We start from the raw sequence: 22,654 nt of genomic DNA, 5'->3' as shown, positions 1-22,654 counted from the left end.
CAGATCTGATTTGTTCCAGGACCCATTTGTTTGTCTTTTTAACCATTCATGATATACAGAAAACTCTTCTCCAGCACCACATCTCAAATGAGATCATTTTCTATCAACTTTCATCACCAGCCAGTTCTCATGCTTATACATAGTGATGAAAAATATGATAGACTGAACAATGTCCAGTTGTATATCTTTATACTTTAGGATCTTATCTAGTTCTTTCATAGCTGCCCTTCCCAGTCCTAGCCTTCTTCTAATTTTTTGACTGCAGTTTCCATTCCAGTCAATTATTGATCCAAGGTATGGGAAGTCTTTATTTCAGTTTCCTCATCGACTATATTGAATTTGTGTAAATCTTTTGTGGTCATTATTTTAGTTTTTTTTAAAAAAATTATCAGCATTAAACCTGCCTTTTCACTTTCTTCTTTGACTTTTCTTGGTATTTGTTTCCAAGTCTTTGCTATCTTCTGCTAGTATTATGGTGTCATCTACATATTTTAGGTTGTTGATATTCCTTCCTCTGATCTTCACTCCTCCTTCCTCCAAGTCTAAGCCTGCTTTGCATATGATATTTTCTGTATGTAAATTGAACAAATAGAGTGATAAAATGCATCATTGGCGGGATACAGACGGGCAGGGGAAGACATCTTGGAGGTGTATTCTGCTGAATACAGAGCCTCCAGACCGCCCGCCCCGGGGGCGTGGCTCAGGTGTATGGGGCTTCCACATGGGGGGCTGTGAAGACGCCTCACCTGGGGCCGTTTCTGACCCGCAGTTTCCATACCGCCGCCTCGGAGGACGCCGCAAAGAGAGAGGCAGCTTCCGCACGGGCGGCCAAAAACGCGGCTTTTTTTTTTCTTTTGCCAACTGGCGGATGCGCAGCTGCGCAGTGGCGGCGATCAGCACCAGCGGCAGAAAGCCTATGTGCACATTTAAAGCGCCCAGGCCCCTTTAAACTTTCCCCCCGCCCTGCCCAAGAACAACAGTGGTCTCCTGCCAGCTGTTGATCAGCTGGTGTTGGCATCCTTGTCCGCTTGCACGTTGCCAATGTCACCAGCATCATAGATGCCTCCTCTCCTTTGGTCCCTGTGCTCTTGCTGAATCTGCAATGCACAGCCACAGCTGTCGCCGCTGCCACCGCTGTCCCCTTGCCACCCCCCAATCACCTCCCTTGTACATATGTAAACATTTAAAGTTTTAGCGTTTTTTATTGTTAGGTGAAAATGGCACAGGAATGTGTGTAGGGGTTCACTTTAAATTCCAAACTTTCCACGATTCTAGCAGCGCATGCGTACATGCAGCTCTAGGGTTAGGGTTAGGGTTACGAGTCTTAAAATGTGCTGGAGCTGTGCTGCAGCTTCCACACCTGCATGGCAGCTGACGCTGCAATTAAAGCCTGACTGCAAACTGCGCATGTTCCAGGACCCCGACTCATTATGCGACGCAGCAGACACGGAGCTTTTAAATGGGCAACTTAAATTAGCGGCGTAGCAATTCTGGCGTACCGGTGCAGCAGCTTATAGACGGAGATGCGCAGCTGCGCACTATATAGAAAAGAAGCGGAAAAAGCAGCACCTTTTTAATGCCGCTTCTTCCCGCTTGGGGCGTGCGGGCGGCGTGTTCATGGCGGCATTCAGGTAAGGGCCGTCTGAAGGCTATACCTTCATGACGTCATGAACACACCCCTTTTTGCCCGTCTGTATCCCGCCATTGTCTCCTCCCAATTTGGAACCATTTCTCAGTTTTCTCTGTATTCTGCTCTAATGGTAGCCTTTTGTCCTCAGTATAGGCTGCACATCAGGACTACCAAATATATTGGCATATCCAACTCTGTAAGAACAAACCATTGTTTATCATGATAAGAAATCTATAGTCCATAAAGCACATGCCAGTTTTGCTTTGGAATTTTCTGGTGTGTCCTATTATCCATTGTATGTTTGCAATGTGATCCCTAGTGCCTCTAGTACTGTAGTCTATTTCCCAGAACTACAGTTCCCAAGTTATGAGAGTGAGGACTAATACAGACTGGTGCAAAGCGCTGTGCTGGGGCCAATTTTAGGGCTTGGTGGGGCTGGGTGTCCATATGCACCCAGCCCTACTAGCGGCATCCGTGCACCATCTTGCTGCAGCCCCGCCCACACAGGGCATGTGACAATGATGTGCAGCCGTCTGCGCACCCAAACGACGCCATCTGGAAGCAGTGGCATCAACACACGCAATCACCATTATGGCACTCTTAAAAAGCCACCACTTTAGGCGGCTTCTTCTTAGGGCGCGCATTGGCGCAGCACCGACAAAGGTCAAACCTGGGCATCATGGAGCTGCCCGTCTGTATCCTCCCTGAGACTTAAATCAGGGTACCTTAGGAACTGTACTTTGGGACTAGCAGTAGAGTAGTTCAGCAGAGAATTCCAAGTTCAGCCCCAACTATATATTCCAGCCTCCTATAAGATGAAGTTAAAGTGGGACCAAACTGCTATAGAAGTGTAACATGAATGAATACACTCCTTGATACAGTGCCCAATCACATCATGTTGCCCAATCACATCATGACATCAACTAAGCTCAAGCACAGTTTTATCACCAGATGGTTCTATAGCAATAGTATACCAAATAAATAATTAAACAATGGGAAGGGGGGGGAGATAAATTGCAGATTTTTTAAGAAATTATATTATGATTTCCTGTATCAATGAGCCAGTTAATAGTATTAAACAGACAGGAAAATTAAGTCCACTTTCACATTAATGTGACTTAGATTCATTTGATTCCAGAAGAAAGGAAAGGAAATGAAAGACCAAAAAAGAAGAAAAAAGACTATGTAGTTTTCTTGATTACTACTCTGAAAGATTTTAGGGTTGCTTCAGCAATAGCTGTGGCCCAGGTTGAATTGTGGGTAGATTCTATAGTCTAATAGCTATTTTTGGTATTGGTATTGGTTTTGGTTTAGCATTGCTTTGTTTAAAACAAACAAACAAACAAACAAACAAAACACCCCACTAACACACTCATGGCTTCTAGCTTTTTTATTTCAGTAGTTCAATCTTTTTTGAGCTAGGGCTTGCCAATATGCTGTGCAGCAGGGGTAAGGAGCCACAACTGCCCCATTTCCCACTCATATGTGCCCCCCACCTGCTGCATCTGATCTTTCCAGGAAAACTGGTGTGACTGGGCAGCTTTGCACAAGCAGCAACACAACACTATATCTGCCACCATGTTCCTATATAGATAGATTGTAAGCCTGAGGGCAGGGAACCGTCTAATTATAAAGATTGTATGTACAGCGCTGTGTAAATTTACAGCACTTTATAAATAAAGGTTAATAATAATACAATAATAATAATAATAATAATAATAATAATAATAATAATAATAATAATAATAATAGCCAATTTTCAGGAAGCTTTTGGAGTCATATACTATGTGCTCCAGTGTGTGATCAGTTCAGATCCTGTTAAGCACGGACAGACAATGTGCTAGGTAAGTTGCATGATCTCCTTGGCCATTTCAAATACATTCTGTTCCTTATAGATAACAATCAGTACAGTTGAGCACTTTTGTAGTTGTGCCATAAAATGAAGAAAATCACTTGTTACCTTGCAAAGCCTTTGAATTACACAATAGTATACACTTCTGGGTTGGAGGTAGGCTGTAAAGGCATCAAAAATGGCCTTGGAGCTGCATGTGGCTTGCATTTCACCTGCCACATTGTACAGTAACCAGACAGAAGTAGAAGCTCTATACATGGTGCATGCCCATTATATTTTTCATTAGGCATCATTTTACTGTATCTATGGTGGAAGTAAAATCACAGCATCTGAATACCACATGTATACATCTAGACAATAACTGCATTCATGTCTTAGCAGTGAACTCTGACTCAAGGTGTGAATGAAATGTAGTTTCAAGGATAAACACAAGGTTCTTGCTGTAGTGTAAGGACAACAATCTAATTTAGGAGGAGTCAGGGACACAGCAAGAAAGAATACTCGGCAGGAGAAATTCATTCTTTAAAATCATTCATATCTGCAGCAGTATAGTAACAGTTAGAATATAACATCCTTATACTGTAGGTTGCTCCAAAACAAAGAGCTTAATTACTTCTATTGTCATTTTGAGCAAGTGTAAATGATAATATTGTGGGGTTTTTTTAATTTAGGGTTTTTGATTGGCTTTTGACACAACAAAGAATTACTGATGATGACCAGCCCCAGCTGAGTCACACCTCTCAAATACTGGCCTCCCTTCTTCCCAGTGATCCTATTTATAAAATGTAACATATAGTCAGTTCTGTACTATATAACTCATTCGCATTTGTTTACATTTAAATGGAGAAAAGAGAGTAACACGGTATGTGGATGATCGCACAAGGGGAAGGGATGGTAACAATATTCACTATTATTCACCATTACTCCCACCCAGTATTTGCAAGTCCAAAGTTTTCAGGAAATTATTATGTGTAGAAATGCATGTATTTGGGATTGATCTTGTTTTTGCATGAAAATTGTGGAAAACTGTGCAAAAACAGCTTAAAGGCTGCCAAGGTGCGGGGTTTTTTGTGCAAATTCATGTTTTCTACATAACACCCCATCAGCAAGCACAACTAATCTTACATAATAAAATCTTGCATAACTCCCACAATCTTACACCAAAAAAAACAGGTACATGGTTTTGTTGTGCAAGATTGCTGTTTACTCTGCAGGATTTCTGTTGTGCAATATTGCTTGGTTTTGCATAAAAAACAGTGATGTTGCATTGTGGCTACCTGAAAGCAGTGGGGCTTTGTGTAAAGCCTTAAATTCTCATTCAACCCCCCCCCCCCCCAAAAATGTGTGTATTTCTGTGCAGAATAATTTCAATAAATGCTTTGGGATGTGTGAAAAGCACACAACTGCAAAGAAAATGTCATTGTTTTCTCCGTGATAGGAAGAAAACTATAGAAAATATACATCTTTACTTGAAAGAATAAAATAGTTGAATATTAACATCTCTACATGGGGGATGAGGCCCAACATGGTGTCATGTTTTGAGCATTGAATTGCAACTCTGGGAGCTAGGGCTTGAATGGGAACCCACTGAACAATCTTGGGCAAGTCACATTCTCTCAGCCTCAGAAGAAGGCCAAAACAAACCCCTTCTGAACAAATCTGCCAAGAAACCTCCACGATAGGTTCACTTTAGGGTGACCATAAACTGAAAATGATTTCAAAGCACACACAAAAAAACAACACACATAGTTAAGGGAGAAAGGAAGATTTTATCAAATGAAGAGTATTTTGGATGTTTCACTTCTTTAGGTTAACTCTCAAACTATTTTAAAAGGGTGGGCCAGTATGGAAACAACCAAATTCAGAATTCAAGCTACATTATCTCTGCCTGTCATTGCTGTTATGGATTCTTATAGAAAATTGCTGTTGTCTCAATTGAATTTTCTAGAAGTCTGGATTTGATGGCAATTTTCATTGCAGTTAAAAGTTGTTATACAGGCTTTTTATAACTTGCAATTCACCTACCTGGATCCATCCACCAACCAGAAGATATCCAGCTTGCCAGATGATTCTCCTATATGTTTATCTCCCTTTGGAGATAATTCCCCTTTGGAAATTCTCAGTGGAACATATAGAAAGGGGAAGGATCTGCTGCCTGGTGGGTGACAACACCAGGCTGGTGGACAAGGTTTAGTTTTGTTATATTCTGAGGTTGCAGGCCTAATCTTACAATATGTAGAATTCAAGTTTTCAACTCATATTTAAACGTCCTGTTTATGACAAGTTACATGTGACGCAGATCTCATAGAGAACTGCTACCATGGTCAGCCACACACAATGACAAGCTCTCTTCAGATACTACTTAGTTTAACATAAATAGGGTAGAGATCCCCAGCTCCCCTCCACACTGAGAATTTTGAATGACTGAATTTCATGTCATCAAAAATTAATCAAATGAACCAAAGATATAAATATACACCCCAATATTCAACATTGCATATTAATGTTCAACATCAATTCACAGAAGAAAAGATTATTAATTATACGGAAAGGTAGCAGACACAAATGGGTTTAGTTTAGCTCAGTGCATTACTAGATGCTCTTTGCATAAGTGAGCCTTCAGAACAAGTAAATTATTTATGTCAAAAATCATCTGCACATAATATTATCTATATTATAAAATCCAGAACACCAGCAACACTATTTTGTTTAAAATGCCTATTTCCAAACAGATGTTTTCTTGAAACAATAATGCAAGGCCACGAAATAATGTAGGGAGATTGGAAAAGCACATAAAATAACTGTGTTTGTACAGAGCTAAAAGTCTCAGATGGTGCCTGCAGTCTCTTCATGTGACTGTGTGTGGGAAATTGGTGACAGGCAAGGGAAAGATTACTGCAAAGCTAAATGATTTCTTTGTCTCAGTATGTTCACCAGGGAGTGCAAGGAAAACATGCCAGAATCAGGAGGAAGTTTCCTACAGGCAGTAAATGAAAAATTAATGAAACTAAAGGCGACACCAGAATAGGTAAAAGGAAATTACATCAGGTAAACAGTGAGGAAAAATTCCAGGACTGGGTGGCTTGCATTACAGACATGACTGAAGCATGACAAAGTAGTAGAAGGAGAAAATTAAAGAGTAGGTTTCACATCCTGAAAAAGAACTAGGCTTAAAAAAGAAAAGCTTTCCTTTCATAATGCATAACAAGCATGGGGCTCTAACTAGGACCACTTTGAAGCAAAGCTTCATACTCCCAAAACATTATGCCTCAGTCCTAACTTGGCTGTTTCCATCCCACAACACTCTTATAACCTCTGGTTAGCAAGACCTATGGACAAGGCAGAGATGATAAAGCTGCAGTCCAAAACTTCTAGACAGGCCCAGGGGGCATCTGCCCTTAGAGATATAAAATTATTCAGCTTCGGAATCTTTATGTCATTTACTCTTGATCTTTGATTCTCCCTCCAAAAAAATAAGCTTTTTAAAAAAAATTAGCAGATCTTTTCTTTGTTAAAAAATGTACAAAGTAGATCAAATGTCCACTAATGCTGTAAGAAAGTGAATGTTCCATTTTCTAGTGGCATGGTATATACATCTGGCGTATACATCTGGTGTAGAACCCAGTGATGTAATCATTAAACTTTGTTGCTACTATGGGCAGACAATTAAGGTAATCATGTGTTTTAGCAAATCTTATGCTGATTGCACACTAAAAGATAGATGGGAGCTCTTTTGCTTGATTTGTTGGCATATATGTTATGCAGCTAGTACTGTAGCTGGGTTTTAGTATGGGTTTTGGTGTGTGGTTTCTTTCTTTTCCTTTTTTCTGCGGGGGGAAGACACTACACTAAATGTTGTTGTTGTTGTGCCTTGAAGTTGTTGTCAGCGTATGGAGATCCTAAGGGAACCCTATCATAGGGTTTTCTTGGCAAGGTTGTTTGCCATTGCCTTCACCTGCCCAAGGTCACCCAGTGGGTTTCATGGCCAAGTTGTAAATTTAACCCTCATCTCCAGAATCATAGATTAACACTCAAACCACTATGCTATGCTGGCTCTTACACTAAACTTTACTACTTCATTAATATGCTGAACATAACTTCTTTCTGGATGAAGGTAGGTTGGCCCCCACCCTGCCTTCCTTTCCTGGACAAGCTTTTAAGGTGTAAGCAAGGGAGCTTCTGATTGGGATGTTTTATTTATCTTTTTAAACCTTTGCATGTGTTTTAAATGATTTTATAATGCTTTTAAATTTTTTATTGTGAAGGTAAGGTTTTTAATTGACTCACATTGGGAGCCGCCTTGGGTTCTACTCTGGGAAAAAGGTGGCATACAAATGAAATACATAAATAACACAAATATGCTACCTATAAATTGAGAACTTACTTTGTCAGGCAGTCAATTGCTGGCCATTATATTTTGGGTGTCCAGAGCATGACAAAAATGAACTAGCCGTACATGTATAGTGAGATCACAATTTTTCATTTATGCAATGACAAAACTAAAGACCATTTAAATAGTCACTTGCTGTGATTGGCAGCCTTCCTCACAAACCAGTGCACTACCATTGGGAACTGCCTGCTTAAAAGGGTCATTCTGTCAGAGTAACAGTGCACATCAAACTTACCTACCAGACTGAGCAGCTCACTTTGTAAGATGCAGTCATCCCATATGGGACATTATTTTGATGTAGGTGATAGCAACCTCAAACAAGCAACCTGAAATCTGTGACAGCAAAGTGAAAAATGTACCTCAGTATTTTGAACTGGACCCAGACTGCCCACTATTTGATGTTACATATGCTTTGTTCAGAGCTTGGAAGTAACATCACAAGCAACAGAGGAGGAATCCATATACTGACACATACTTCCCATAGCTGAAAATGCTTTAGGAACTTTTGTGCTTTGTTTTGATTCATTCTGTGTCATGTTAAAGTGATGTAACTGTTCACATTATTTCTCAGAAAAGTTCCCTTTTTTGGCCTCTAAACCTTCACATACTCCTTCAATCTGTATCAGTTATCTCAAAACAGGAGTAGTCACAGGCCTGAATATTCTGGTGCGATGATCCTTGTTACCTACTCACACACCCCAAAAGCCCTATTGTGACATCCAAGGTGTATTATGCCTTTCTGGCCTGACAAAATTCTTTTTATTTACCCTCCCTACTCTCTTTTCTTAAAAGTGAAGAATTTTCTGTTTTGACAAGGACTTCAAGGACTTAAGTGGGACAGGCCTTGTACAATGTCCTGGATTTTCTATCTCTTATTTAGTTGCGCTGGTGTGTGTGTATGTGTGTGTGTTATTATTCTATCAGACTCAGATACCATGTTTGATTGTGTGATTCTTCCATTGTCTCACCAGAGTTACTTTTTTGTAATAAGAATGTAGTTAAGTTACATTTGATAAGTAATACAATAATAGAAAATGAAATTACTTTACTAGTGTAACAAATAATGCTTTCCAGTTATTATTTCAAGTTCTTTCAAACTCACATTGACTGGACATTTTTGTGTTTTATTCCATTCTTTTATCCATCCTAAGTGTCCCCTCTTAAAGACAACCAAAAATGAGAAATGCAACAAGCTACCAATTTTTACATAGAGAAACACTGAATTATTTTCAAAAAAGAAATATGTCTAGAGGGAACTAATTGCTCCTAAAACTTTTGGGTTCATACTCCTGTCCTTCATTTATTCTGTTCAAAGAACTGTCTGAAGTTACCTAGGTACAACACAATGCTAGAAAGGACACAGGAGTTTTGAAAAGGGGTCATAGGTGTGTGATGGAGTGCATGCATTCATTTTGTGAAGTCCCAGGTTTACTCCCTGGAATATCCAGTGAAGTATTGGTGGTGGGGAAGTTCCCTAGAGATGCTGGCTAACAGCCAGAATGGGCAGTTTTTACCTACATGAAGCATACTCAGTGCAAAGCAGAGGGGTGTGTGTTTTCTCATCCCATGTCATGAGATTATTGCAGGAGCAGCTAAGTTTGTATCCTGAGCTGGCGATGCTTACCTTTGTCATGAAAATAAGAATCAAGTTGTTGTTATTATTGCTTCTTTTGAAAGCTTGCAAAGCTTTCCCACTCACCATAATCACAAGATTTGCTACTGACAATATATGTGATGGCATAGTTCATATATTATATTCTATACATGACTGGGTATACATGAAGAGTTAGAAGTGCTTGCTTGGCTTAAACATACATTTGAGTTCTGTAAACTGACTATAAAGGTATTGTTACACTTAATAAAGCAGTTGCAGTTTATACTTGAATTGTTGTATGTTGTCCAACTTTATTTACATGAATAACATTTTAATGCATTTTATCAGACTTGTCATTGGACTGATTTGAATTAATCCACAAACAACTGTAGCACATGTAATACAAGAACAGCTGACCTGGTAGCTTACAACTAGCTATTATGCCAGAAATGTAAAAGCCAAGCACATCACCTATGTGATGGTAACAGTTTCCTTGGAGATAAGTAGCCAGATCCACTTTGGAACAATTGCACCCACAGTGTAGTGGTAAGAAACAGGAGGTGAAGCAATGACATGGATTTCATTCCAGCAAGTTCATGGAACAGAGCATTTCACCTTGTTGTTTTTTTTTATGAAACAAAGGAATATCCATCAAATATCTATCATTTTCTGTCATTTTCTAAGGTCAAAGCATTGACAATACGGAGGGCCAAAAATGCATCCACACAAAAGACGGAAGGTTCTTTTGTCTACTGAGTTATCACAGTTAGTTGGTTCCTATTTTTTTCCACAATAAGATGCTTTTATTTTGGTTGTTAGTGTTGCTCAACTCCTCACACTGAAATTTCATCTCAGCAATGCTGTATTAAGAGACAATATGGTGTAGTGGTTTGAGCACTGGACTATTACCTTGCTCACACATGGAAACCCATCAGGTAATCTTGAGCAAGTCACACTCTCTCAGCCTCAGAGGAAAGCAAAGGCAAACTCCTTCTGAACAAATCTCACCAGGAAAACCCCATGACAGGTTTGTTGTAGGGTGGCCTTAGGTCCAAAACAACATGAAGGCACACAACAGCAGTGCTGTATTGCTTTCAAAGAAAGCTATGTATTTATTCACCATTTTGTACTCAGCACTACTGATCAGAAAGTTCAGATAGGGTGGTGCTGCAAAGTTAAAATAGATGTTATTTTCTGGAATGGGTGGCTATTTTTATTCTTTCACTTTCTGGTTCTAACTTCCTTTGCTGAAATTTAGTCAGTCATTTTATTATAACATTGCTTAAATTGATCATTTGGTGTCCTGCATTATATTTGTTAAGTAAATTGGGATCAATTCAAGTTGGGAACTCAAACTGATTAGTTCATTATTAAGAATTCAATCAAGGACTAATTTTAATTTTGTTACATTGAACTAATAAATTGCTCCACATTCATAATTCATGCTAATATTAGATATTGGACCAAGTGAATCTGAAGATTCTTTGAGGGATAAACTGAGTGTTTTGGATTAAAATGGTAGTGCCTATGAAAGTATCAAATGATATTATGTTATCTGTACCAATAAAGGGGAATGTTTGTTTCTAGCGTAGCACCAACATCATGCTACTTCTGAAGATTTGTATGGATCTAAAAAGACCCTAATATTGCGCAGCGTGTAGGTATTTTGTTTTTGATTGATTTATCGATTTTAATTAATTAAAATAGGACTGAAGAAATTAATTAATTAAAATAGGACTACAGTATCATCTGTACTCACTAGGTGGCAGCTGTCCTTAACTAAAATCTAGAGGCTAGTATGTGATGTTCATTTTCCCCTTTCTCCAGCCGCCTTGCCATAGTGGCAGCTCCATGTGGTGCTTCTCCTATAGAGCCCCACATCTTCAAATAATTGTGGGGAGGGGGATAGAGAAAAATACAATGCCTGGTAATGAGAAGAAGACAAGACTGTACAATGGAAAAAGCTGAACAAGTAACTCAGGATGCATCCACACTGTAGAAATAATGCTGTTTGACACCACTTTAAGTGGTAGAGCTGCCTCCTATGGAATCCTGGGTTTTGTACAAGACCTTCAGCCTACTCTGCTAAAGAGTACTGGTGCATCCTGAAACTACAAATCCCAGGATTCTGTAGATGGAGTCAGGACAGTTAAAGTGATGTCAAACTACATTATTTCTACAGTGTGGATGCACCTGCAGTTGACAGAGAGAAAGGACCAACAGAAGAGAAAAGGAAGGAAGAAGAGAAGACAAAGATCAGATGGAAAGAGTGAGAGTGAGGGACTAAAAATACTTTACTAGCAATAGATAGAATACACTTAAATTTTTACATTTCCTTGTTCTGGCTTTTCTTGAATGGCTTTTTCTAAATTGCTTCTCATCTAGCTATTCAGTTCATAAATTCAATCTGAATAACTATGGAACTAAATCTGATACTTCCACAACAGATCTCACAAAACAACTGCAGTGTGGTATCCAAACTAGAAAACTATGCTTGGAGCCCTGTGGTTTGTGTTGAGCAAAGTTCTACTGCAACTGGAGAAAAGTGGCACAGCCATAATTTTGCTGATTCTGGCTTCTCGCTGCAGCCTGTTGAGGTCTCCTGAAATACGTTAAGAAATCAGCCCTACATAACTGTATAGGAAAAGATAATAGGACTGCAGGCACAAGAAATCAGCCGCCATACCCATAAAACCCTCTTGCCTCTAGTGGTGACCCTCCAGTTAATATCTTTACACCATACAAATGTAAGGATCCACTGTCTAGTGTTCAGTCTAGCTCAGATAGGCCTGTGAGTTTTTCCCAGATCTCTAAACCATGAGGATCAGAGGGAGCAGCTACTGTAGCCTATGCAGTTGGTGAAGCCCAAATCTGCAAATCACATACTCTCAGCCTCAGGGAAAGGCAATGGCAAACCTCCTCTGAACAAGTCTTACCAAGAAAACCCATGCTGGATTTGTCTTAGGTTTATCAGATGTCAGAAATGAATTGAAGGCACACAACAACAAAAACAAAAGAGGCCCAAATTTACTCTACTTCATAATCACCTTTCATACTTTATACTGAATGCATTTCAGTATTGTATTCTTCCTCATTCTTTTAGAGATATTTATCAGAATTTCAGAAACCACTATTATACTTATGCTCTATAAAATTTCTAACTTGATATTGTCTTTCTTGTCTGTATAAACTACATGAATGGTAATGCCATAGTGAGTCCAAAACATTTGGTATTATGTATCCAATAATTACATTGGCCTCCCTTGGCTTCCTTTTCAGTAGAAGATTGTGTATCCAATATTACTCACTACTTTGGATTGGTGCTCTGGCAGAACTCCCTGATGTCTGACAGATTTACTTTCAAAGCTTCATATATAAATGCATTGCCATCTCCTCCTCTGTTTTGTCCTGCTCGGAAAGGACAATCAGGAAAAATTGGTTGTATTTGCTTAGGTGAAGGATGCTCAAATTCAATTCTGTAGCTCAGGTATGACTTTGGGCACAAAAATGGCATTGTACCTGTACTGTACTGAGTGCAACAGAAAATATCTTCTCTGTAATTATCTTCTTGTCATCCAGGCAAGCCAGTACCACTTCGCTGGTTATTCTTCTAATAGCAGTGGTTGTGTATGTACAATAGGTCTGCTGAAAGTTTCAAGAAAGGATTTAGATCCTTGAAACTTATAGCAGATAATAATAAATAACTTTCTTTGTCTGACATGCAAGCTCACCTTCGGTCCTAACAAACTATTCACTAAGTTTAGTGGGAGTTAATCAGAACTTGGAATTGAGAAATGTCATTAAAAAAAACAACAACAACTAGCATGGGACTTAGGATTCTAGGAGCTGTGGCCTCCAAAAGTAATGTTTCCAAAGTTTGGATTTCTCCCATTATATATGGGCTTGGAATGACTACAATCCTAGTCTTCTAAATGTTTACACATATACAAAACTTTACAAGTTTTGTAAAGTGTGAACCAACAGAAAAAGGCTGCATTTAGGCTCTGGAGACAAATGCTGCAAATAGTGCTAAGCACTGCTTAAGTGAAAGGAAAATGTCTGTTCACCAACAAGCCAGATTTTGGAAGCAGAATCACTATAGCTAAAGATGACTTTAGCCACAATTCAGTTTAAAACGCAGCAGAAACCATGTAAATTGGATTACTGCACTCTCCAAATATTTTCCACAGAAGTGTGATTGGCATAAATCACATCTATACCAGTGAAGTCAATGAAAACAATAAAAAGCAGCTCTCCTCCTTCTCCTGTTCTTCATTCTGATTGCTATCTTATTGCCATGCATTTCCACCAAGTGTGATAAATCTTGGCAAATATAGTTAAAAACAAACAAAAAGTCAACACTGAGATAGTCTGCACTGGTCAAATAAAAAAGCTTTTAACTGCTTTGAGGTGGGGTGTTTAGATGACGCACAAGATGAAACGGTGGAAAGCAAAACTAAGCCACACTCCAGAACTAAAAACTGAACCAAACAAGCTGGGATACTCCGACTCAAGGCCAAAATGTGCTTCAATAACAACAATGTGTGGTGGCTAAAAAAGGCAGAATCTTTGTTGAAGATTTTTGAGAGAATTCAAAAATAAAACTGACATTTTTAAAATACGTTTCTACAACTCTATGGTACAGCTGAACTTGAAACATTATCTAAAGTTCCAGTCATCATACCAGTCATTGGTATTGTTCAATGGGAAAAATGCAGAAAAGGACAATGCAAATGATCAACTCGGCTGTAATAAATACTTTGGAGCTCTTCAGGCTGGGGTGAGGGGGACCAAGTAGAAAACATAACAGAAATGTGAACAACTTTGCATTGTATGGCAAAAGAAGGCAAGGGGTTTTTCTTCCTGCTTCACAAAACCAGATGCCTAGATATATGATGGCTATATAGTACTTGCAGAAACAAGATGCGTGAATCTAAACGCTACTTGCTTGAAAAGCTGTGGAAGGACTAAAAGCTTGGTTTTTTTGGTGTAGCATCTGATCGGCCACTCTAGTAATAAAATGCCTGCCTAGATAGGATTTTGGTGTCATTGAACATGGCTCATATCTTCTCATATTATCTATGGCAGACAAGAACAAATCAGAAAAAGAGGTCAGGAGGAGAAAATGAAGAAGAAGATGGCAAGTTGGGGGAAAACCCACTGGAGATTATACCACAAGAGAGGAGCCACAGTATGGACAGAATGCAGCAGTTTCTCAGGGACCAAACACAAGGACAATATATATCAGGGGTCTTGGCTATTAGGTTGGTTACTGTTGTCCAGTGGAGTTAGAGATGTATTTCCATAGGGGCTCCCAAGACTTCTGGTAACTTCTTAGAAATGGTGTCCATCTGACTATGAGATTAATATCACATGACATGACAGTCCCTTGTTTTTTCCACACAACATATCTGAAAATATTATTGGCCCACTGCTTTTTTGTGTTTGTGTGTGAGAGAAGAATTACTCAGCCAAAAAGTCATGATATAGCAAGATAAACACAGAGAGACAGGAAAAAATTGTTTAGCTGGCTTAGCAATCCATTTGTTCAGACATCCCCCACCCCATTCAGTCTTTATGCAAATGCTTAAATATTAATACAAAGGACATTAATACAAAGGTGAGGGGGGAATATAAAAGTCTTTTATAGATGACAGAATGAAGTTTCCCCTAAAGTCTGCAGATTTTTGCACAGCTTTGTAGGAAGTTTCAGAATAGGGCTGATAAAGGCTGACAGAAGGAACTGAACTTTTCTAGGAGTAATACGAGGGCTATATATGTAAAACACACAGAGTGTAAGCTGACATGGAATACCCGAGTAAGTGGAAAAGGAGAGTGTTATATATTTACTATTCCACCTTTCATCCAACATGGCATTGACGGCACCGTACAACATTTTAAAAGCACAATATAATTTAAAAAACAGTTAATACAAAAGTTCAGACAAAATTAAACTAAATTTCTATTTTAAATCCACAAGTTAAAAACAGTTAAAAAGAGCATTAAAACATGTTAAAAACAGTATTAAAAGATAATTAATACACAATAAAATAAAAACACAACACACACACACACAAGCTTTATCTGCATCTTACACTAAAAGCTTTCCTTAAATGAGAAGAACTTTACCTGCAAGTGGTAAAGGGAATTCCATAACTTGGGAGAAACCACCAAGAAGGCTCTCTGTTGTATCCTTACCAGTGTTAATACTGGGAATTTCTAACCGCTAGCATGGTTTTCCTGTCTCTTTAAAATAGTTTTCCTGTCTCTTTAAAATGTGCAAGCCATGTTGTTTGAAAATGAAGCTGTCAATTAAAAATATTCACTCTTCCTTCCATGCAATGAACTGGAATCCTAGAGCAAATACAGTGGTTTTGATGGACTGCTCATATGTCACTATCCAGCTTGTAAAGTTCATTTTGTTTTCCAATCAGTTACACGAAAATAAGGATCTCCAGTGGCTATTTCACCCTAAAACCCCCATGTTAATTCTCAAAGATCACTAAGTCATTTTACGCTACTCCCACTAGAGAGCAGAGGTTTGTAAGCAACAGTTGCAACACACCAAACTGCAGACGGCATCCAGCTATACAGCACTAGCATGAAAGATTAGCAGCCAGAAGCAGAGTTCCTTTATGTTTTTGCTTGAGAAAAGTAATATCCAGCCACCAATGTGATGTCTGAGAGAAAGTCCTCTTCAGGCAACTATTAAGATGTGAGGATGCTATTGAGAAGAAAATACTCATAGGGAACCTCAGCCATTCTGTCTGTGGAAAGGGAAGAGCTCCAGCATAGAGGACAGCAACTTATTTACATAAGCAGGGTAATTTCAAGGCTTTTTACTATGATCAATCAACAATCTCCCTTCAGGTTTGTTTATATGTTAGTCCCCCTTGTTTTACTTATGTGGTTAATGCCCCAACTTCAAACTTATTCCCATCATCTACCCTGGTTCTATATATGGCAGGGTAGCTTCTCAGAGTCTCAAGCTTCCATATTTATCTGTTTTATCAGTTAAAGTACAGCAGCAATGTCTAGTTCCCTATCTAATCTCTCCAAAGGGGTCTGCTCAGCTTCCTGTCCCCATCTCCTTTCCTCTAGAAATCCTACCAGCAGTACCTCAGAGAGTCTTCTCATCTCCCAACCCTTCTTTAATCTTTGCAGCAGGGCTCTGTTTTCCAATGAATAGTGGCAACTCCAAGAAATTAAAATAAATTGATTGAAATGTTCTTTAAAAAAAAAGAATTATTTTGTGTGTTGCTTATGTCTAATATCAGAGGGAAACCTGTATCTACCAATATTAACAAAACTTTCTACTGCTGTGCTAGGAAACAGATTGTTGCTACTTTGGCAACGTATTCACTGCAGCTGAGAAAATGTTCATCCCGATCAATATAAAAATGTCATATATTTTTATTTGAGCCATTGGTGAAACTAGAGCATCTTAGAATTGTAGATCTGAAAGTTTTTTCTGGGTTTTTGGGGCTATGTGGCCATGTTCTAGAAAAGTTTATTCCTGACATTTCGCCAGCATCTGTGGCTGGCATCTTCAGAGAATAAACTCTTCTAGAACATGTCTACATAGCCCTCAAAACCCACAAAAAACTATGGATGCCGGCCATGAAAGCCTTCAACTTCACATAGATCTGAAAGTTAATTCAAATGCTAAAAACTAGAAAATTAATTTATTGCTGCTAACCCTGATGATGGAATTAGTTAATATTAGTTAATACGTTACTGGACCAGGCAGACCAGATTTACAGAGAATGGCCTGTTTTCTCTCAACCCTGAAACCCCCCCCCCATACACTGCATTCCCTTCCCTCCATTATATGATTGTTTTATAGAGATAATGGGAATTCCACAGGCCTGAAAACTGTTAGGTTGGAACCTGTATTATGTTACCACCTGTTCAGTTTAGTTTTCTCACTATAATGTGTCTCTTCTCTTTTTTCTGCTCACCAGTTCTCACCAACACATGCACTGTTCATTTGCCCTTCTTGTTGATGTGTGCCCTCAAACTGTTTCTGAGTTATGGTGGCTCTAAGATGAACCTATCACAGGGTTTTCTTGTCAAGATTTGTTCAAAGTGTGTTTGCCTTTGTCTTCCTTTGAGGCTGAGAGAGTGTGACTTGCCCAGTAGGTTTCATGGCCAAGTATGGATTTGAAACCTGGCACCCAGAGTCAGAGTCCAACGTGCAAACCTAGAACTTGTTTTTTTTTAAAGTGAATAAACAGTGATGTTAAAAGTAGGGGATGGAATTTCTACAGCTCTCCAGATATTGACCTTCTATCATTATTCATCAAACAGGCTGTTAGGAGTTGTAGATCAGAGATTTTTGGAATGCCAAAAGATTCCCCACCATATGTTAAAAGTTAGTAAGGCAAAGTAAGTAGTTAGTAAGTTATATGTTAATTTCAAATACAGGGCATTGATCCACTGCAAGTACAGAAATAAATGGTTGGCTACAAAATCAGTGAGGGATAGGGATCACTTCATCTTCAAGCAGGCTAGGAGAGGGAAAGGAGAAAAGCCAAGAGGTTTTGATAAGGTTGGAGCTATTGGTATGGAGCAAAAAAAATCATTTACTTAAATCCATGGCCTTTCCATGTCTTCTCAGAGGTAAGTGGGGGTATGAGAAAAACTCTCCACTTAATTATCTAAATGCCCAGCACTGTGTGAACCATAATAAACAAGTTGCAGAAATGCAAAAGGATTCAATAAGATTCACATCTGATGGCATGGATTTTGGTAAATCAATCTCTTGTCTCCAAGCTAGTAGCTCTGACTTCACCCAGCCCCTCAGAGTGTGTAACCTGGTGAATCAAGGGACCATAGTAAGAGAAAAGAATGAGAGGACAAGCCAAGAAAGGCCATTGTTCTTCAGTTGCTTGCCAAGCCCCAATCTTCAAACTGCTCCCCAACTGTTCTTCACTCCAATGACTTGTAACATTTCTTTTGTAACTCTCCCCTTTCAAGGCCCAATGTTTACTTTCAGCACTTGATTTTTCATATCTCAGAAGATTTGCCCATTTAAATAAGAGTTCTCCAAATACCTTGGACAGATAAAAAGTAAATAAATAAATGGGTCCTAAAACAAATCAAACCTGAATTCTGCCAGAGGCCAATATGACTAAACAGAGGCTGCTGTACTTTGGCCAGATTATAAGAAGATATGACTCACTAGAAAAACAATGCTTGATAATGAAGAAGACAGCAGAAAAAGAGAAAGACCAAAAAGACGATCACATTACAGATGGATAGACCCATTCAAAGAAGCACAGCCCTGAATCTACAAGATCTGAGCAGGGCTGTTGATTAAGGTGACTTGGAGGTTTCTCATTCATAGGGCCATCATAAGTCAAAGTTAATAACAGTTGATGACAGTTAATAACAACAAATTATATATGAAGCTTGCCTATACAGTGGACCCTTGTTATCCACTGGGGTTTGGTTCCAAGATCCCCCATGTATAACAAAATCCGTGTATGCTCAAGTCCCATTAAATAGAATGACATAGCAAAATGGTGTCCCTTATGAAAAATGGAAAATCAAGGTTTGATATTTGAAATGTATACTTTTTTGGGAAAATTTTCAAATCGTCGATGCTTGAATCCATGTATAAAAAAATCTGTGTATAAGAAGAGCCAACTGTACATTATCCTAAGAAAGACAATGCTGTTGAACAGTGGATTTCACATCTGAGAGACAACAAGTAATGTATTCACCATTTTGATAGATTGAATTATGTAATATTCTTACACTGAAAAAACAACAACATACATTGCTATTGCCATTGTCCAGATATCACATGAATGTCAAACAATGATATTTACTTTTTTCCATAAGATAAGAAAACTAAGCATGAATTTATATAGGGAGAATGTTGTAGGGAGACAACCACAGACACTACTGTGCATTGCAGAAATTTTCCTGTCCCTATCACTTTTCCACATATTGTTTTGAAACCAAGAACTGAAATGTATTTAACTAGCACTGTTACCACTTGATGCCCACAAGAAAATTAGTGCTGTGACAATGCAAATATTTTTTATTATGATACAAAACCTAAATTAATCAAACTAAGCAGACACTTGTTAATTGCAGAATCGTTCATCTCCTTGGCTGTGGCAGGCCTTACTTAAGGTATGATACATTGCACTTCATCTAGAGATCACAGAAGTAGTAGAATCAAGCTTACTTATATACAATTCCAATGCTACATGATCTCAGATTAATAAAGAGGCTTCTGATAGGCCACAGTCTGTTGGAGGGTATATCTAAACAAACAGTATTATGGTAACCAAGGAACTATCAAAACATGGCCAGAAGCAAGCACCAATCAGGGCTGTGTCTCTCTGTGTGTGTCTTCTAGAATGTGAACAATTCTAGAAGCATCTGTTGTTATAAAATGAAAAGACAATGGCTCAACTGCAGCTCCAGCTACAGAAAGCCAGCCACTAAAGCTCAGTCCATAGATAAGGAGAACATTAGTTACAGAAGCAACCAACAGGCCTATGGTTACAATGAAGGAGCTGAAGAGACCCACCGTTGTGATAGGAGAAGACATCCATGATATAATTATCACCTAGATACCCCACAAAGCTATGCTTTCTGAAACAGAAGCAAGATGAAAGCCATTTGAATTTGAAAGCCATTTGAATCAAAAAATCATTTGAAATTTTCAAAAAAGGAATGCAGAAAACTTGTAGAAGAAGGTTTTCTGGTTTGATGACACCAAAATTGAACTTTGTGGCCTTGCCACAAAACACACTGTGGAGTTCAGAGCCAACTGTGTTCACTGACTTATTTATTTATTTATTTATTATTTATTTTTGCTGTGAGATGCTAAACTTTAAGATTTCCATTGTGCCTGGACAGCATAATTAAACTTCAGAGAACTAATCAAGAAATACGTAACATAATTTTCTCTGGTTTGGAACCAAAGTCTCCTCTCAATGTTCAGACAGTCCCATGTGTTTAAGCCTGTTGTAAAATGCCAGACTCTCCAGGGCAGGACATGTTAATACTGATTTCTGCCAATAACGTAACAGAAGTAGATGGTCTGCTCATGAACTGCTGAATTCCTGAGTTTGACTTTGTCCATGACTCTGATGTTGCAAATTCAGTCTGTGGCCTGGCTTGCTTCTGGTACATCTCAATTTGGCAAAGTTTCTGAAGGCATAGATCAACCTTCCTGTCCATGTTATCCACTGTCAATTTCAGGTCAATAAACTGCTGGTTTAGTTTCAAGATCTGGTCATCTGCTTCACTGCTGCCATTCCAGGCCAAAGGAGGATTCTTCTGCACAATAGTTATAACCGCTTTTGAAAGAGGAGGTAGATCCTGGCCTTGCCTTGCCAGCAGCGGGTTATACTCCTTCCCATCGTAGTTGGCATCAAAGAATTTCTTAAACCACTGAATGAACTCAACGTTGTCCTGGAACTTCTCCTTCACCAACCTCTCCGCTGGGATGATTTTATTCATGCCCGTCATGAATGAATGAATGAATGAATGAGGCTTTATTTATATACCGCCATTCCTTCGATCACGGCGGTTTACAACATAGTAAAATACAGATTATAACAACAACAATCCCCCCATATTAAAACAGTACAATACATCATTAAAATCCATCATTCAATTATAATAATTAAAACCAGTAAAAAACAGTAAACAATCCAGTCAAAACATTCACAATACACAGGAGAAGATAACAGTTAGGACATGTGGAGGAAAGCTTGGCGGAAGAGATAAGTCTTAAAGTTGTTTTTTTTAAAAACTCAAGGGAGGGGGCCGAGCGGAGCTCATCAGGAAGAGAGTTCCAAGTCCGGGGGGGCTTTTAAAAGCAGCCTGAAGTAGCCTGAAGTTGTGGATGTATTCATGCTTCAGCTTGGCCTGGAATTTCACTTTCCTCAGGTGGATGCAGCCCGACATTGCCATCAAGTGGCAGTATTGTGCTCCTGAGCATAGCTGTTCAATCTTGGTGTAGGTGAGATGCAAGGACTCATTGACCCATGCTAGCATGTCATGGCAACTCAGGTTCTCACTAGTCACAGATGTGGATAAAACATTGCTGGCCATGCATCAAGGTGGTGGCGGCAGCGGCAGCGGCGCGGGAGCAGGGGCCTGGCTCTGTCACCCTCCTCCTCCTGTTCCTCGTCCTCCTCAGCAGCAGCATCCTCCTCCGGCGGAGCGGCTTCCTCCAACCGACTCCTTCCGCACCTCAGCCCCAAGGGAGCGACCAAGCCGCCGGCTCTGACTAGGGACCAATGACCATTCATTGTCTTGATGATGCCATCCCCACAATGATGCAAGATGCTGGCAGCAGCATGTTGTAAGATGCCTTTTCCTTGATAGGCACTGGGAAATCAATCAAGACTGTGGACAAGATGGATAAGCCAAATACGAGAAATTGTGAACAAAACCTATTTCAATTTGCAAGGGTGAAGGTTAGCCTTCAGTCGGACAGTAAGCAAAGTAACACTGATTCAAAGATAGGAACCTATCAAAATACTGATCTCAGCCTAGAGGTGTAAATATTCAACTGTTTCATGAGAACAAATAGTTTCCAGCCTTCTCCATACTGCAGGAATAAATGCATACTACTGAACACTTCTCATTTAAGCATTGCTATATCCCCAAGCGTTTCATGAAATTATCCTGCACATAAATACAATGGGGTTTTGTGCTAAAATTGGGGGAGGAGTGTGAAAAACTACACTGTGGCACAGAAACATACACACACTCGCATTTCCTGCTAACTACAAAAATTGCTTGTGGAAAAATTATGTTTCTTGGCTAATAGTACACACACACACACACACACACACACACACACAGCCCACGTTACTTACTGGAAACAATAAATACAGGGTGCACAAAAAGAATGTTTCTTTGTGTCTAAAAATAAAGACTTTTCATCCAAAAACACATATCAGAAACCCAGAGGAGGGAGGGGTTTTTAAAAGTAAAATTAGTGTTTTAGGTGTTAAAAGAATGTTGGTTTTTTGGGTTGTTTGTTTGTATGCATCAAAAAAACTGTGAGGGTTTTGCAAAGTTTTGTATTTCAGCCCTGGAAAAAGGATAATCTTTATGTAGAATGTACCATTATTTTCAAAAATACACATGGGCTTCTTGTGCAAAAACCATTTTTTTTTGGTGCATAAACACTAATTTTATATCACC

At 39.1% G+C, this 22,654-nt stretch overlaps 2 protein-coding genes across 2 annotated transcripts in view; both read right to left on the bottom strand.

Moving 5' to 3' along the window:
• Positions 1-22,654, bottom strand: part of MYT1L (myelin transcription factor 1 like) — a 409,399-nt gene that overhangs the window by 216,246 nt on the left and 170,499 nt on the right.
• LOC121925341 (microtubule-associated protein RP/EB family member 3-like) lies at positions 20,447-21,550 on the bottom strand. Its single transcript, XM_042457400.1, has 2 exons — positions 21,306-21,550; positions 20,447-20,960 (listed from the first exon to the last, which is right to left on the bottom strand). The coding sequence occupies exons 1-2, from the start codon at positions 21,548-21,550 to the stop codon at positions 20,447-20,449; spliced, it is 759 nt and encodes a 252-aa protein (XP_042313334.1).

Source organism: Sceloporus undulatus, chromosome 1 (assembly GCF_019175285.1).
Source record: "Sceloporus undulatus isolate JIND9_A2432 ecotype Alabama chromosome 1, SceUnd_v1.1, whole genome shotgun sequence".
In the NCBI taxonomy this organism is placed as follows: domain Eukaryota; kingdom Metazoa; phylum Chordata; class Lepidosauria; order Squamata; family Phrynosomatidae; genus Sceloporus; species Sceloporus undulatus.
Note: the sequence above shows the minus strand (reverse complement) of the source record. Positions and strands in the feature narration are given on the sequence as shown.